General features: G+C 38.0%; 3 protein-coding genes across 10 annotated transcripts in view; 2 read left to right on the forward strand and 1 right to left on the reverse strand.

Annotated features, from left to right (window-relative positions):
* The window catches only part of LOC113666468 (serine/threonine-protein kinase Nek1), a 10,305-nt gene extending 7,118 nt beyond the window's left edge, over positions 1-3,187 (forward strand). Inside the window, exons 11-17 of the mRNA XM_089201824.1 lie at positions 198-290; positions 582-760; positions 1,067-1,290; positions 1,398-1,446; positions 1,980-2,043; positions 2,290-2,373; positions 2,682-3,187. Coding sequence (XP_089057950.1) covers positions 198-290; positions 582-760; positions 1,067-1,290; positions 1,398-1,446; positions 1,980-2,043; positions 2,290-2,373; positions 2,682-2,772 — 784 coding nt within the window. The 3' untranslated portion in view covers positions 2,773-3,187. The remainder of the gene's footprint in view (positions 1-197; positions 291-581; positions 761-1,066; positions 1,291-1,397; positions 1,447-1,979; positions 2,044-2,289; positions 2,374-2,681) is intronic.
* LOC113666458 (E3 ubiquitin-protein ligase RING2) overlaps positions 1-5,550 on the reverse strand; it is a 20,173-nt gene extending 14,623 nt beyond the window's left edge. The window contains exon 1 of the mRNA XM_027182248.2: positions 5,373-5,550. The gene's annotated coding sequence lies outside the window, so the exon portion shown is untranslated. The remainder of the gene's footprint in view (positions 1-5,372) is intronic.
* The window catches only part of LOC113666449 (soluble guanylate cyclase 88E), a 19,795-nt gene continuing 5,551 nt past the window's right edge, over positions 3,700-17,943 (forward strand). Inside the window, exons 1-4 of one of the 8 annotated variants that reach the window (XM_089201818.1) lie at positions 3,700-3,809; positions 15,596-15,763; positions 15,975-16,794; positions 17,714-17,943. The exon at positions 17,714-17,943 is cut by the window's right edge and continues 126 nt beyond it. In XM_089201818.1, the coding sequence (XP_089057944.1) occupies positions 16,000-16,794; positions 17,714-17,943 (1,025 nt within the window). In that variant the 5' untranslated portion in view covers positions 3,700-3,809; positions 15,596-15,763; positions 15,975-15,999. Of the gene's footprint in view, positions 3,810-5,653; positions 5,833-7,635; positions 8,007-9,201; positions 10,582-10,655; positions 10,947-15,537; positions 15,764-15,974; positions 16,795-17,713 lie in introns of those variants that run through there. The other 7 variants (XM_027182241.2, XM_089201819.1, XM_089201820.1 and 4 more) reach the window with 7 other exon arrangements.

Genomic DNA, 17,943 nt, shown 5'->3' on the forward strand with positions numbered 1-17,943 from the left:
ACAATCACGTGCTGTAACGCTAAGCACGTGATCCTCCCTTTAACTTGCTTTCATCTTCCAAGATGAGGTGACAATAGCTGCCGTTTGACCGTTGGATTCAAGTTCGAGTTACCCACGAGTTACTGCTATGAATTAATTATTTTCTTTTTCTCTATTTGTTTTTTAAAATATATTTTAACGCTAATTTATCTTTTCAGTGCGGGAGCAATCCTTAACCTGTCTTTTGTTCAAGAGCATCTCGCAATTTTCATCAAAGAAAAGGAAAACCTCCAAGAGTCGTTGCATGCAAAGTAAGTAAACTCACCTAGTTCATGATACGCTCCATATCAGAAGTACGTTTCAAAATACCTTTCTAATGGCATCCTACAAAGCTAAGTTAGGCGACGGATATACACGAGGTTCCTACTATGTAAATCAGGGATTCTGATTGGTGTTGCAAATTGTTTGGCTATAAATCATTTAGCCAAAATTCTAAGAGTGGCTTGATTGGTAGTGAACAGTGCCCAAACGAAACTCAGTGTATGTCTAGAAGGCGATTTCTGCCAAACATGATGACATTATCAATCATGTCTTGTTGTTAGACAGCTGTTGAAGACCGCAGCTGGGAGTAGAAACAAGTCTCCCAGCATGCCTCAGCGGCCATTGTCGGCTGCAGGAATCAAATCCCCGGATGAGAACCGCAGACTGACGAAGGTCAGATGCAAGTCAGCTCAGCCAATAAACAGAGAACATCAGCCAATACCGACAGAGCAAAAGAAAGGTATGACACATGATCAGCTCTTGACCGTCGTCATCAGATACTCACACTGACCATGGTAGCTAAACAGTACTTCCTACATACTTCTAGAGCCAAGCGCTAATGAACTGGCTAATGCTCGAAATGTCAGCTTTTAAGCCACTTTACGGTGGCCAATTTACGTTATCAACTCAACCAAATTTTTATGTGGAAAGATTTTTGTTGTGGAGACAACAAATGATTTAACCTTTTTCTAAAATATATATATTTTTCTGAACTAAATGATGACACAATGCCTACTCGAATATTATTTGACCATGTTACATTCAGAAGTCAGTCCAATATGTCAGCCGGAAGACCCTGGCGAGTATTCCGACGATTTCGACGAGTCGGACGACGAAGATTACTCGGATGAATTCGAAGATGATTTGGAGCTAAACGGTAACTCACTGAAGAAGCCATTATCTGCAACAAAACTGACAGAAAGTGGAGGTGACGAGGAGACAGAAAATGAATATCCTGATGACTTTGAAGATGACTCCGAAGAAGAAGAGGTATGTTGTAATCAGAATACGATTGAAAAACGCAGAGAGCATTAAAAGATTTACTTTTCCTCAAGTGGAATTATCCAAATGTTTGTTTACCATACTATTTTCTCCAGGTTCTAGGTGACATTTTGACCAATGCCAGAGCTGCTCATGATGGTGAAGGTGAGTCGTGCTTCCATTTGGACGATTAGTTAAATGCAAATGCCATGGGTCTATTGAGAAATTCCAATATGGAGGATGGCTCTATGCTACTGAATCATGGCTGGACTGATGGTTCAGATATTACTTAACAAAAAGATTCCACGTTGCCGTATCTCTGTTCAGTAATAGATCCCAAATGACATCAAAATGTGGTAAGAACAAAAATCTGGCAGATGAGACGCAGCCGAGTGTGTCACCGATGTCTTTATAACATTTTGAAGTCTTATGCGAGCTTTTACTAAACAGACCCGCGACAACATGGAATCAATATGTTTTATACCATGTAAAAGCAAAATGTTGTTAATGGTGACGTCATCTATGCATCTGTCCTCTGATAGGTCATATGCGAGAACCAATCAAAATGCGTGAATGATTCAGCTTATCATATATTTTAAACTGCTGTGTGTCCTGGTGTTATTATTATTATTATTATTATTATTATTATTATTATTATTGCTTTGTCCTATAATTAATATTGAAATTCCTTGTCACAGTGCCAGAAGAAGAAGTCGTTGAGGACTCCGACAGGCCATTGTCTTGTAAACAGAAGCTCAAAGAGTAGGTGGATAGTGATATGCTATGTCATGCGCTACTTACACCAACCAATTTTGTACTCTGCCCTTAAGATTCCTACCTCTTTCAACGAGAACTCTTCCGTCGCCTTTTAGATCTTGGAAATATGACCCGAAAGTTCTTCGTTTGCAAGCTGAGATGATCTTCTCTGTTCTCTATCATCCTTGATCACTTCTGATTTAATTTATTGCTCTTGTATTGGCGTAAGATTTTTTCGTGCTATCTCATCAGGCATGTGATAACAGTTATCGGAGAAAAAATGTTTGAGGAAGTACGGGAGAGGTTTGCCAAAGGAGAGTTGGAAACTGATCAAAGGTAGGAATGTTTTCGATCGATTGACGCGGGTGTATAGTTGTTGGTGACAATCATAGTCGGCGAGGGGTAGGGTAGGGGCAGGAGGTTGTTCTAATTAGAATGAAAAGCTGTAGAACATAGTTCAGGTCTTGTTTATTTTTACGATATAATGAAAATTTTAAGGATATGGATGAGGAGTCACCCACTCCCTCTTCCTCCCTTACCCTCTTTAAAAGCAGTGAAAAGTCAGTTACAAATAAGTCATAAAGAGTGCTATATAATGGAAGAAAACTATATAACAGCTTCTTACACTTTTTTTCACTCTCCAGACCTGAATTCGAACAAGTAACAGGATCCAAAATGATGGAAACTTGTTATCTGGTGAACGAGTTATTCATTGGATCAGAGGAAAGAAGTTGACTTTGTCTTATACATAGAATCACTGCTGTGTCAGAGAGAAAAAATAATAAATCTTAGTTTTTTCTAGCAAGATTTAGCGATCATCGTGACTAATTTAACTTAGAGCTTTCGAAGAGTGGGCGTTATGCTTTAGTATTATTATAATTATTATTTTTATTATTGTTATTGTTATGATTATTATTATTATTATTTTTATCATGAATATTGAATCCTCTACTGATTTTACCGCAAGTCTAGACATTAAGATATTTGACAAATTTAAACTTTTCTACGACTCTGTCAATCCTTGTAAACAAGGAATTAGAATTGTGTTTTCATTTCAGTTGTAAATATATTTGTATCTATTGTCTAGCCAAAAATTTATTGTGTGAAAAGTTTGTATATTTTTAGAAATAAATTGCAGATAGAAGAGAAAGTCGTCATTAGATGATAAGAGCTGCGTGACTGGCCAGAGCACACAGATGATTTTTAATACCGATTCTAAATTTGGAAGGAATGTTTTTTTAAGCACATGGCAAAATTAAAAATCCTTTCGACTTTGTTTGAAGCTGTTTGTTACCTGATGTTGGAAACTTTCCCATGTGTTACACTCATTACAATTGTTCCTACATGGTGCCCTTTTTGTCTTAAAAATTTATCAAAAAGAGATCAAATGATTTCTCGGATATAATTGAGGGTATGCAAAATTTTCAACTGCAAACATATCTCGTCCTACGGGATCTTGTTTCGTCTCAACTTCCTGTATATTAACCACAATCCTGAAAGCTTTTGATGAAAATTTTACCTTATTATATTTACTTAATTTTCCTCTCATTTAGTACGCCAGGTTGCAAAAACACACAAAAACTGACTTAGCTGAGCTATCTTGACTTTGAATGATTGACTGACAATATTAAAACGGCCCGCCTGCTTATATTCACGTATTCAGATTGGTGTTGCAGAAATCCTTCCGCCTTTGTCAATAATTCATCATTCAAGAACTGGATTAAAAAGGTCGTAGACTTGAAAATGATTTTGTGAAGCTCATTGGAAATCAGGTGAGACTAGAGACCAAAAATTGATGTAACTGCAATTGTTGGCAATACAAACATGAAAAACATGACGGTGAGGTGAGCATGCTGTCTAATCGTGCGCAGCGTTTGATTTCGGAGTAATACTCGCCCAAAAATGTGGGTACTCCTTTGCTGGCTGAAATGAGACCAGCTGTTGACTTTCTAAAGTTTACAGCATACAGATCGAATACAAAAGCGAAACTGGGTAAGTCTTACGATCAGTGTAGCAGAAAAATAACATTGCAAATTTTGAAATGTCAATGAACGTGATATTTTGATTCGTGTTAGAGAAAAAAATAGCGTGTTCCTTCTAATATTACCATAAACAAAGGAAAGGTTTTATTTCAGAGAGCTCAAAATGCACGTACAGCCCATCATTTACATACTGAATGAGATTCGGGTCAGTTAAAACATAATAAATGGAGTGAACTCGGTGATAAGTCTCGGCATTTATCACGCAAGTTCCCATTGTTTTCATTAATTCTACGTAAAAGTTACTGACTGAAATTTGGAGCAAAGCGACAGCAGTTGACCAAGTGTTGATTAGTCGCCCACATGGGCGCGATTCCATTTTTTCTTGATTAATAATTTCGATCTTGGGCGTCTGAACTCAAAAGCAATCGACTTCTCATAGTCAATCAAAATTGTAGTAAAAACAACCCCGCCGTACTGTGATCGAAGCATGTTTTCAAAGTTTTGACTCGTTCTTGATTGTAATCTAATATCATGATGAGAAAACGACAATATTTTCCGAAGGAAGTACAATTTGATTGAACAGGTGCAAAGTTGAAATGTTTCCCAGACAAGTTTATTCCTCGATGTGGTCACGGAACCACTTTTTCATCCCTCCTCACGATCATTTTAAAACTTTAAGAGAGATACATCATCGCGCTTGTAGATAATCATTCATCAGGTAACATATGCGTACTTCAGAAGTTTTAAAAAATTTCAAAAAAGTGACATTTTTTAATCCTCCTGGTCTCCCGAAGTAAAGGTATATTCTACTGAAGCTCTCTGCTTGATCGTAGAGTTTCGTTTTTGTTTTCATTTTGATAAACGATAGTTTTTAAGCATTCAGACGAAGAAAATACGAACGAAGCTGTCTTTATCAACTCTATATGAAAATAGAAACGAGTCAGCATGATGACATTTTCAAATACACGTGTAAAAACTATTATTCCATGTTGGGGTCTAGCGCTTAAAATGAGGTCAGACTCCTGTGCAAACTTCTCCCAACCTCCCCGCGGGCAAAGAAACGTGATTCGGGAAAGTAATTGAAAAACCAAATCCGAAATCGAATGCTGAGATAACTATTGTAGTTAGTTGTGCAAAACATGTTATTTGTCCGAGACTTGTGGATCAATCATTTGCCTCAGCCTTCGGCATGGACAAATAATTGATCTTCTCACCACAAGAATATTTTTCTAAAGTTGTTTTAATGATTGTTCGTTGTTTTGGTTTTACGTAATGGTACTAATCCTAGCAAAGAAATCAAAATTGAGATATTGAGACCAACCTGATGGAAATTGATAAATTACAGTCTCCTACCTTCCCAGTAGACTCCCTTTTTGTATTGTATGAAAACAAGTGGTATATTGAAAACACAGGTAGAATATCTTAAATGAAAAAATTAGTAGTAATCGTTAATATTACTGCGACAGAAAATTTTATATATATCTAACCCCGTGGCAGAGGTTGGACGCATTTATGCGAGTGCGCCGGGAAGAAATTAAAAAAAAATCTTTTTCGCTGGTGGCGTATTAGTGAAGACACCTGTCAATATGCTGTTACACCCCGTTGACCACGCGTAATCAGTTCTTTCATTTTCAAACGTACCGAAAGATTAAGTCAGTTTCCAATAGAGATTAAGGGATTTTGCTCACTAGTTTGTCAGATGTGTGATTTGCATTTTTCAAGTACACTGGCAGGTAACTGATCGTTTTAGACATTTTGGAGAACGTGATTTTAAAAGACATCTTCACATCCAACTGCTCTAAATACAGCTGAGGTGAGAGTAAACTAAATTTTTTCTCTTTCAAGGTAGCTTAAGATCGCCTGATCGCACAAGTCGTGTCGCATTTTACAAAACTGTCTGAAAATCTTAATGATCTCCAGTAAAAAGCGCCTTTTAGAGCGCAATGTAAGTTGCAAACGTTTTCCTGAGCAAACGTCAAAAAAGCCGTAGTATATACACATATGAAACCATAGGCGGCCCAAGCTCACGTCTCGAGAAAAAGCCAACGATGAATTCATGAACGCGTCACGCGTTGTGTGACTCGGTGTTAAGTTACGGGAGGAACCGTTGAAAATTTGAACACGTTATAAGGCATAGTATGGGAAACGAAATATGGTCGATTTATAACGATAAATATTTCGAAATCTGAATATTTTACACGTAAAATCAATAAAAACTTACTCATGCCCTGTGTATCCGTCGTAGTTTCTAGCGATTTCTGCTGTTTTAAGCTTGCTTTACCATCACTGTTAACCTTCGTCTTTTGACATGGTTAACAGTGATGGTAAAGCAAGCTTAAAACAGCAGAAATCGCTAGAAACTACGACGGATACACAGGGCATGAGTAAGTTTTTATTGATTTTACGTGTAAAATATTCAGATTTCGAAATATTTATCGTTATAAATCGACCATATTTCGTTCCCCATACTATGCCTTATAACGTGTTCAAATTTTCAACGGTTCCTCCCGTAACTTAACACCGAGTCACACAACGCGTGACGCGTTCATGAATTCATCGTTGGCTTTTTCTCGAGACGTGAGCTTGGGCCGCCTATGATGAAACTATTTAATGTTGGGAACATTTGGCAAAAGCGATGACAGAATCATTTTCGATTAACTTTATGTTAATTTTGAAAATTTTAATGTGTTCACGCCAATCATCTTGCAAAATGTGAATAAGCAAAATATATTTTGTCAAAAACTCTTGGATGCTCTTCCGGAAACCAAACTCTACATAAACCTGGAGACATCCTTTTCCCTAATTTTTTACCTATCGATTTGAAACAGACAGGGATTTGAACATTCATTTATGCATAATCGACCAGTCAGAGTGATGACATCTCGTTTCCCTAAGTCTAATCAGTTAGTGGACATCAATTTCCGCCGAAGAATAAGAAACAATTTCACATGCATTACTGCTAAAGTTTATCTTAATCTGTATTGATTGTTTTATCCCTGTATTGCCAGACATTGCGTTCGCTAAGAAAATTTTGCCAAAGTGAGTCTATGGCTAGTATTTTGTTGCACACCGTGTTCTGTGCATGTAATAGCGCGCGCTCAATAAGCCACCATCTTTAAGCTGTAGATTTTGAAAAACAAAAACTACTGTCAGAAAAAACCTTAGGTCGAAAATCATTCGAGTTTATCACTTCTGCATGCGATATTGGGTTCTAAAGAACAATTATGATTTTACTACTGTAAATTGTTCAGCTTTAGACGGTCTAGCTCTTTAGCCTTCTTTATCTTGTGCATATATATACGCGCATGCAGCCCTATTTTTTAGACTTGGTAGTTCTAGTTACAATCTCAAAGAAAGCAATTCATGGTCAATTGACTGCTATTAACTCGCCTCTCTTTACTGTGGTTGCTCAATCCTCGTTATAAAAGTGAAAATAAACAAAGAAACCACTGGACAGAAAGTATGCAACTAAAAACAAAACAAAACGAAACAAAAAACAACAACTGAACCAACAAATTAAACTATACAAAAGAGTTAAGGATTTTGGCTCTTGGCTCCTAAGTATGGCATGGCGCGGAAGTCATTTTATTTGCTGCAGCTAAATCAATTTCATGTATTCAAGCTACAATTGCCACAAACGCGAATAACTGGGTATCTGAGGTGTTAATTGTATAATTTGTGGTCGTTAAGCAGTTCGTAACTTAGATAGCCAAAATATGTTCATTTTTTCGAGTTGTTTATTATTCATCGATAATTTTCATAAGTTTTAATTCAAAAGACCTCCAGCTTTCTTTACCTTGTGTCATTCACAGTGATAATGATTTGACTGCGTTCTTTCATTTTGAATTTGATATGAGAAGTGAGACACGATTACGAGCCAACGATTGGGCAATGAAAATGAATTTAGACCTGAATGCTAATGTCATCGCCATAATCATACGAAGCCTTCGATTTTGAGCGTGAACAGAGTCTCCCGGCTTTCTTTGGGTAAGTAAGGAAATTTTTCGTTTCCAGTTGGCCTGGAATCTTCATGCTTATTTGATAGAATTAGTAGCCTAATGTATAATCATTTAGGAGACACAAAACGCTAGCTCTCAGTACAAAAACTCAAAGAAGTGACCCGCAGTCGACAAAAGACTGGTGGGCTCGCTTGATATTCTCAAACAGCTTTGGAAGCAAACAAGTGATGAATCGACAAAGTATTTGTAAAACGGCATCAAAACGAGCTCTTCGTTTCGTTTGCAATTTCAAATTAACGGACGAGCCTCTCAGATTGCCGGAAGAAAGTGTTGCGCAGACATTTTCAATTCAAAACTGCAACAATCTTAAGTCATCCACCACGTTATCGTTATTTCATTCCTCATAATGAAAGAAATACCATCAAGAGGAAACTGTTCTCTCATCAATTCATTATAACTGAGCGCGCTATTTTGATCTATCTTCCCTTGCGCGTATGTTACCCTAAATTTTCGATTTTAAACAATTAATTCAAATTTTGACCTCTTAAATAACGCAAATTAAAATTTTGAAATAAATGCAAATTTCGAAAGAGTGACAAATCTAGATGAAAAGGGCTTAAACAAATTTTGGACCAGTTCTTCGAAGAGTTGCAATGGACGTACTCAAACCTCTTCTTGCTTACGTAAACGCAAATTCAAATATCGAAAGAAATAGTTGCTAATAAGACAAAATAAATAATAGCAGTTTGACCACTCGCGTAAGCAATGTTATCATTGGGCTGTGAGTTGAAGTTTAATTTTCTTGTTTTAAAGTTCCTGGGTATTGAGCAGTATTTAGAATTTCTTTACAAGTGTTATCAACTCTTTTCCAAAATCTCTCTTTGTCAGTTGACTTGTTTTTGGTCATAATGCCTTCAAAGGACTGTTTCAAATTTAAGATCAAGCGATCAACTTTATTTCTTGGTTAGTTTGACTTTCTTTTTTCTTAGATTATGATGTTGCAGATTACAACACAAATGAAGGTAAAAATAAACTTGGACGAAAATTTTTAGCCGGCATAATTTTTTAATCATAACACTTGTACCTACGTTGCTCTAATCAATTTATTATTTGCCTCGTGGGCTTCGAAATTTTGACCGAATCGTTTTAGCAGGTAAACATAATCCACGCGTTTGATCTGGCAGCGACCTTGAATGGACCAATTATATTCAATAGAGAGTAAACAGTCCATTTTGTTTTTATTGGCTGGTTGATAATCAAATCGAGGGAACGAAAGGTTCACTGTTGCCTAAGAGTACCAATCTTTTTAACAGGATCAGAACTTCCGTTTGAAGATTGCTCAGTGGGCAAACAAATCAGGATGCGGTGATCCTAAATTAAATTATCATGAACAAATTCGTGAGTCGAGTGGACAATATTTAACGACGTCTGATTATTTTCCGGAACAGTTTTGTTTTTATTGACACCTGCAAAGCCTCCTTACCTGATAAGTATTTATAAAATGAAAGAATTGTCAAATTCTCGTGAAAAATTAGTATGTAGCTGGTATGACGAGGCGTTTCGTTCGTCAACAGACTCATGTAGCAGCTTTTTCTAATGTTCAAGCGAACTAATTTAGCAGCAAAGTTCAAGATGTCTGAAGTCTGGCCCTTTATCGTCGACTGATCCTCACGCACGGGCATATGTACTGTTGATTTCCCGCAATTTAATCCCATGTCTGTTTTTGCCTCTGACCAGGGGCATAAAATTGTTATCAAATCATACAAACCGGAATTAACTCAATAGTTGATGACTTCCACTCACAGGGAATTGTCACACATATTCAAATTTCTCGAAACAATTATTTCTTCTGAGACTAAGCAGCTGAGAGTTTTTCTGGGGAAGGTGGGTAAAATTTTCAGGGCTGCGGTATCAATAATTGCTCTCAAGATTGTGACATCCAACCTAATCTACTCTGAAGTGGTGCCGTTCTTGAAACCATTACTTGATAAAGGCTGAAAAAACAGGACAAAACAAAACAAAAAAGTAAACAAAAAAAAAAAAAAAGGAAAGAAAAAAGCACGAGTGAAAGTAACCACGGGGAGTTTTGGCAATCACTCAACCAAGTAAAATCCTCTTTAAGAAGGACTTGAACGACGGCTAAACCTCGGTGGTCGCATTTAAGCCTCGATTTTGAGTTTCGCCAATCATACTGAGAGTTGTTCGCCTTAAAGAAAAATTGTGAAGCTGATCAAGGCGCATCCGGCAATATGAGTTATCACGCAAAGTAACATGTCTTAAGAAGAGAAACCTATATATTTATCGTGCTCACTTCCATGGAAACGTGTGCGAAATTTCTTCACTTTTCGACTCATTTATCATCACCTCCCGCTAATTAAGAACAACTTTGATTTTTCTGACGTTTGAGATACGAGAGCTGGAGATCATCACGTTTACGTCGTTCCGGCCTTGACATCGAAAGCATTTACAGAATGAGGTGAACAATTTGTTTAATTAAAACATAAAAGAATCTCGTCAAATGTCAGAAGAACACTTGAAAAGTAATTAGCCCGGGAAAAACGTCAGAATTTTTTCAGATCTTTTCCCTGCTTCTTCGAGTTGTGGTAAGTTTGACAGCTTTCTTGTCTTCTATCTAAATTGAAAATTAAAATTAGAACTTTAGAGTAGATTATCCCCATAGCGCTGGTGCGGTGGTCAGAATCCCGTTATCAAGACACACCGTCTGGCCACAAAAATTGATTGCGATAATAAGACGATGACTGAACCTATAATATTTTGGAGACACAACGACTGAGTCTTGATATCAACATGGTGGTTGTATTTCGTTGAAGGAGGAGTGTTCTCCGTACATGTTAAAATTCAAGGCTATGTGGACGGGTTTGCCAGAATTAAAGGATTTTGTTAAGGTGAAGTAGTAATGCGCAAGACGCGTGTGTGGGGCCAAGATCACGAGCCAAAATCATTTGAGGTGAGATCTCTTCGATAGCGGCTTTTGACGCTTTGTTAGAATATATGAAAAAAATTATAGTCATGAGTTGAAATTATAGGAGTGCACTGGTCTTATTCAGCCGAGTTCGAGTCGTCTCAGCCAGATTTTATTCATTATAACAGAGAATTTATTCACTTGCGATGGAAAAAATATCTTTTCCAAGCCACTTGACAGCGTAGGTCAATTCAACACGGTCTTAAAATCCAAGAATCTTTCACCACTAACGCGTAGATTGAGACAATTTGTGCTTAAAGTACACCAAGATTACGAATTGTTTGCTTACACATCTTACATGTGCGAGCTACTCATGACTTTAGCACAACATGACATGAAGTGTCACATACAACCATGCCGGAACATTAACTGTTATGAAAAAAAAAGGAAAAAAGGGGAGCCATGTGCTGTTAATTCATTTTTAATTCTATGGGTCATTTTGGGCGTGCAATCGCAGCGACCTCAATGAAGAGAATTTACATTGAGTCTGTGTAATGCAAATATGGGCATAGGGTAAAATATGGACTGGACCATTTTTTGGACCATTTTTTGGACTATTTTTGGGACCATTTTTTGGACCATTTTATAGGGGGGAAGCACACCATTAGTATTCAGGGAGGGGTGGGATGCAGTCTACTAGTACTGAGGGAGGGGTGGAAGGCAGAGTGTTATTACTCAGGGAGGGGTGAGAGAAGGACTATTGTTAGGCAGGGAGGGGTGAGAGGTGGATGTAATAGTAAGCACTACTTGTTAATGGAGCTTTTACTCGATCGTATAGATTATCTTCATCGGTTTTTCGACTGACTTTTTGAATGTTCTTCATTTTTGTCGTCCTGCGAAAGCGAAACTGCCACGTGAACACTGAACTTTGATTTCTAATGAAAATATCGCGTTTAAGATCCTCTACTGTTGAGTTATGCCAGTGCCTTTTGAGCCGACATGTGTAACATCAGTTGCTTCACGTTTTCCTTTGTGTATACAGTATATAATTACTAAATTTATCTATCTTCCTTTTGTCATTCATCTTATCAGACGAGATCACGAAATTTCCGGTCCTTAGCCCTTAACTTAGCAGCATATAGAATTCACGAGCGCTTTTGCAATTTCAACGTTTTATACTTTTACTATCTGAACCATTTCGAAGAGGAATCTATATTCTCGAATCGAGCAAAAGCACTGCTGTACTTGTAGTATGGGAAGCGCAAATATCGATTTCATCTGTTTCGCAAACAAAGGAGTTAATCACCCACACCGGAAATAGCAACCATGCATTCCTCGCGACTCCCTTACGTTTGTTTTCCAATTTGCCCGGGCCGCTGCCAATCACTTCTTGTGTAAAAACCTACGTAACCTGCTAAGTGGAAGTACAGTGGCTACTGTTGCTTACCGATATTTTCCGTCGGCAAAACGTAGAAGTCAGTAAGTGTGACCGATTCTGCCCGGAAAATTTTATTATCTGGAGCTTGGATATGTCAGGAGAGTTTCATTGACAGCTGGATTAACTGCATCCCGTGTTGTGAAACCATTATAAGGACATCGCGCTTTCCTTCGCTTTTTTTGTCACATACTAAAGGGAAACGCGAGGCAACTGAAAGATGATTCATGCTAACCCGTCGGTATCACTTTGCACCGGTACAAGTCGACCTAACAGGCGCAACGCATATCTTAATCGTGGAGGATCGAAAACACGAATGGAATTGGTGATATTTTCAATGACAATTATAGTCCAGTGTTTAAGTACCAGTTTAGCATTCGCATTACAAAAGATTAAAGAAACGCTACGGCCCAGCGCAAAATTTGGACATACAAATAATCAGTCGAAAAGCCGCTCAAAATAATTCGTATAATTCAATGAACACTCCATCAGTAGCAGTTACCAGTATATCAACTTCCCACCTCTCCCTGCATACTAGTACTTCTTTCTCCACCAGTAGCAACAGTCTGCCTACCATCCCTCCCTGAGAACTGAGAGACTGCATCCCACCCATCCCTAAGAAGTAATGTTCTGCCTCCCCCCCCTATAAAAAAATAGTCCATATTTTACCCTACGACCCTAGGCAGAGGGTAAAATATGGACTGGACCATTTTTTGGACCATTTTTTTGGGGGGGGGGGGGGCCGAGGCTGACCATTAGCACTTAGGGGTCGGTGGGATGCAGTCTATCAGCATTCAGGGATGGTAGGCAGACTGTTGTTACTGAGGGAGGGGTGGAGGACGAGCCATCAGTACGCAGGGAGGGGTGGGAGGTTTATGTATGAGTAACTACTACTAATTATGGAGTGTTCATTGAATCATACAAATTGTTTTGAGCGGTTTTTCGACCGACTATTAATATGTCAAAATTTTTGTGCCGGGTTGTAGCGTTTATTTCATTCTTGTCATGCGAATGCGAAACTGGCACTTAAACACTGGACTATAATTGTTATTGAAAATATCGCCATCTTCCACTGTTAAGTCATGCGTGTGCCTGTTAGGTCGACTTGTGCCAGTGCTAAGTGATACCGACGGGTTAGCATGAATCATCTTCCAGTTGCCTCACGTTTCCCTTTTTGTATGTGACAAAAAAAAGCGAAGTAAAGTGCGATGTCTTCATAATGGTTTCACAACGTGGGGTGTAATTAATCCAGCTGTCAATGCAGTGCTTTTCCACGATACGAGAATATGGATTCCTCTTCGAAATCGTTTGCTGATTATTTTATGTCCCAGTGTTTACGTGGCAGTTTCGCTTTCGCATGACGACAAAAATGAAGAACATTCAAAAAGTCAGTCGAAAAATTGATGGAGATAATTTGTACGATCGAGTAAAAGCTCCATTAACAAGTAGTGTTCACTATTATATCCACCTCCCACCTCTTCCTGCCTAGCAATAGTCCTTCTCTCACCCCTCCCTGAGTAATAACACTCTGCCTTCCACCCCTCCCTCAGTACTAGTAGACTGCATCCCACCACTCCCTGAATACTAATGGTGTGCTTCCCCCCTATAAAATGGTCCAAAAAATGGTCCAAAAAATAGTCCAAAAAATGGTCCAAAAAATGGTCCAGTCCATATTTTACCCTATGCCGCAAATATGGGATAATTAGAAAGTACACCTTTTATTTTGATAAGAAATTAATGAATAAGCATGAAGACTTCACTTATGCTCTTCCTTCCGGCCGTAAATATACGTTTGACCAAATCTTGAAACAGGAATTTCACCGGCAAGATAAGGCAAGTTTGGAAGGATTCCAGAAGCATGCGATCAATCGGGGAATGCCTCGACCATTTTTCTTGCAAGAAATTTCACTCGATATTTTCGGAGAGCTTTAATGAACAAGCATAGGGTCAGAGCTTGAAAACCCGATATCAGTCTTTGTATGATATCATGATCTTAGTCGTTTGCAGGAGGCGTATTACATACAAACCTTGTATTGATCTAGTTCACTGTTTCAACTTCTATGTAGCTTCATGGTAGACTATCAGAGCGCAAAATTCTAAGGTTCGATTCCTTATGAGGGTATTCGGATTTTTTTCTTTTCCAACTAGCGTGAATAACCGATTTAAGTCTCTTTTTATGTACCATCTTTTTTATTTCGTTTTTTTTATACATTACTCTTAAAAGATCTCGACATGTCAGTTAAGGAGCTGTCAAAAGCATCAACGTCGGCTGAGCATGGAAAAGCGTCGATTACCAAATTCGTTTTCTCAATAGGCTTGAGCCTGTCTGGCGGCATCTTTGAAGGCGCCATACGTACTTTTATCATACCAAGACAGAGATTCTCGTTTGTGAAAGACAACTACGAAATGTCGAGAGTGTTACAGCGAACGCGCAAATTTTTCGCCATCACCACGTTACTTCGCTTCGCTTCGTGGCTTGCTTTAGGTTGTTGTTGAGTTCCAATTTTATATCCAAAAAGAGACAAATTACCTGATAGGGCAAAGTATCCATACAAGAAGACATTGATAGCCGTTCATAGAAGTCACAAGATGTAATCCGCTATTTCTAGTGCACTGTTTCCTAGTTTTCTGTAATGAACCCAAAACATGGCTCAAATTTAAAATAAAAACTGTTTAAATATGATTAAATTTAAAACGCCTTGTTTATTTTCCCAGCCAGCGAGACAGACTATAAAAGTAAACGAAGAAACAACGCAAATATTATTTTGCGTTACACCTATTCGGGTTGGCTGACACGACAAACAAATTGCCGATATTAATATTGATCAAAACCGCCAAAGAGTTGAATTTATGAAACAGGGTGAAATTTGTGGGCCAGCGAAATTTCAGCTTCTGTCCAACTGCAACTGTCCTCGATATTTAGAACATAATACCAACGAATTTGTAAAATTTTGAGCGTTTTATTTTTTTCTTTAAAACAGCTCATTATAATTCAAATTCTAACCCAAACAAAAATGCAGCCGCCTATAATTTCAGTTTGGATATATCACTAAATTGAAACGCTGTTGAAAGACGTTAATTACGCCAAATTGCGCCGGCCGCAGAGACCACGAAAAACGAAGAGCTAACACAGCCGGAACAAGATAACGAGGATGATATTTCTGCTTATTAAGATGTACAAAATATATAAAAGACGCATCTTATTCTTTCGTTTTTTAACTCAAAAGGTCGACTATTTTTTTTGCTGTCTCTTCAACAGACTTGATAACTTATTCATAGGCACGAAAACTGTATCTGCTTGCTTATCAGTCTTGACGTCATCGTTGAAACACCAAAGATCTATTATTCCTCTTCGTGAACAATAAGCAAACACAAGCAGGCTGTCGTTCTTTGCTACTCACTTCCCTCCAACAAAGCTTCTTGTGAGGTAAGGTATCTTTAAATACGGTCACTTATGCATGCATTTTGGACAAATCCGATAAGTAACACTTCATTTTTAGGCTTAAGCGCTTAACAATTGGGACCCTTTCTGAAGAAAGGCTAAATTACCATGCTCAGTGAAAACAGTTTTATCGTTATTGTTTAAAGAGTCCTATTTCTAAAACTCCACGTCGATTGTTTTCTAATATTCCTTGCAGAGAGATGTTGCACTAAAGAAAAACCATGTATGGGATGCTCTTGGAAAGCGTGGAGCATTTCTTGAAAGAGAAATACGGTGAAAAAATCTGGCATTTAATTCGTCAGCGGACAGGAATTAAAAATCATGTATTCGTGACACACGAACGGTACTCAGATAATCTGATGTTGGAAATCGCGTCTGCAGCGGTAGAAGTACTCGGAAATGAGACAAAAATGACCTCGGAAGACTTCATTCAATTTTTTGGGACGTGCTTTGTGAAATTTTTCAGCAACTACGGCTACGATAGGTTTATACAAATAAGCGGCAGGCATTTCAGTGACTTCCTACGAGGAATCGACAATTTACACGAACACATGCGATTTGCTTACCCAAAGCTCATGTCACCGTCATTCTACTGTTCAGAAGAGGCAAGCACGGGATTACTGCTACACTACAAATCTAAACGTCGAGGATTCCAGCGATACGTAATGGGGCAAATGATGGAGGTGGCTAGCATGTTCTACAACATCGTTGTTGAGATGCAAGTACTTAAAAGCGATTCAACTGAGTCAGGTTGTCACGTTGTTTACAAACTTAATTTTGACAACTCGGCTTTTAAACCTCCTACGCCCGACGCTTTGTCAATTCAACATAATCGCGATTTATCTTGCGATGCTTTTTTTCATATCATGCCGTTCAGTTTTCTCGTGACGCCTGACATGAAAATATATATGGCAGGAAAGGCATTATCTTCAATGCTTGGAACCATTTTAGTTGGAAATCGTGTAGATGCAGTTTTTACCTTACGACGACCTCAAAGGGAATTTTCCTGGGAGAACGTAAGTGGGTTTTGCAACTGCTTAATTTTTTAAACGAATTAGTATATTTGTAGACAATGACACTCGGTAGAAAAAAATAATTTAAAATCGCACACGAATTAGTAAATTTGCATAGGTTCAAGAATATACTATAAATTGATATTACAAATGCAATATTTCCCTCGCGCACGGAAACAAAAAAAGCTTCTAAGTTGAACTCCATTTCCATGGGAAAACTTTGATAGTATATGCGACAGAAGATTTAAGTAAACAAAGAAACAAAGTCATCAGCGTTCGTGCAACTAAAGACTTATCACATTTTCCGCATGGTAGCGTTGTCCAATTTCCAATTACGATGATGCCAATTTTAGATAGGTGTGTTTGCAAAAATCATTAAAAAATGAAAGTGCAAAATTAAACTTTTTAGATAACGGTAATATTTTGACATGTACATATTTGTGGGAAAAAAGCGCTTTAGTTTTTATCTTAAATCTTCTATCTCTGGCGTAATTAATTTACATCTGCCTCATTAATTTATATTCTGCCCCGGGGACATTTAAAAATAAACAAATTTTTTTTTCGTTTTCAAGCGTAAAATTTTGTTGCCAAGGTCAGAAACTCAGGTAATCCTCCCTGATTCTAGATTTTCTAAGTGATTGCTAGATAAAAAGTGCCATGAGAGTTTTCGGTCAAGTTCAGCCTCAAAATTAATTAAAAAGCGGAAGTGAAATTGGCCGTGCCTAACGCAGATGCAGTAACTAAACTGTTTATAAATGCAGATGCTCACAAAAATCATGTCCCGCGCTTCGGGGCCCATTTGCCATATTTAACAGTATCTTTTCGTTGTCCAGATGCGTTCGTTTGATAGAAGATTGTATCAAGACACTGCCAACAAAGTTATAGATAAAATTTTATTAAATCTTTCTTTTTTTATATGCAGATTAAATCATGGAATGTCATCTGCGAATTAGTTGGCAAACATCCGTGCTTAAAGAATCACTCCAGCAAAAAACCTCCGCTGAGGGCTGTGAAATCAGTGGGTAACGAAGATCATCTTAAACCCAGAGAGTCAAACCACATTTTAGAGCGTAGAACGATATTAGACGAAACCGGACATCACAACGGTTTCGCGGCCCTTAAATCACGGCGACATAGTGACCATCCGCTAAA

This window comes from Pocillopora damicornis, chromosome 3 (assembly GCF_964200805.1).
Source record: "Pocillopora damicornis chromosome 3, jaPocDami1.2, whole genome shotgun sequence".
NCBI classification, from domain to species: Eukaryota; Metazoa; Cnidaria; class Anthozoa; order Scleractinia; family Pocilloporidae; genus Pocillopora; species Pocillopora damicornis.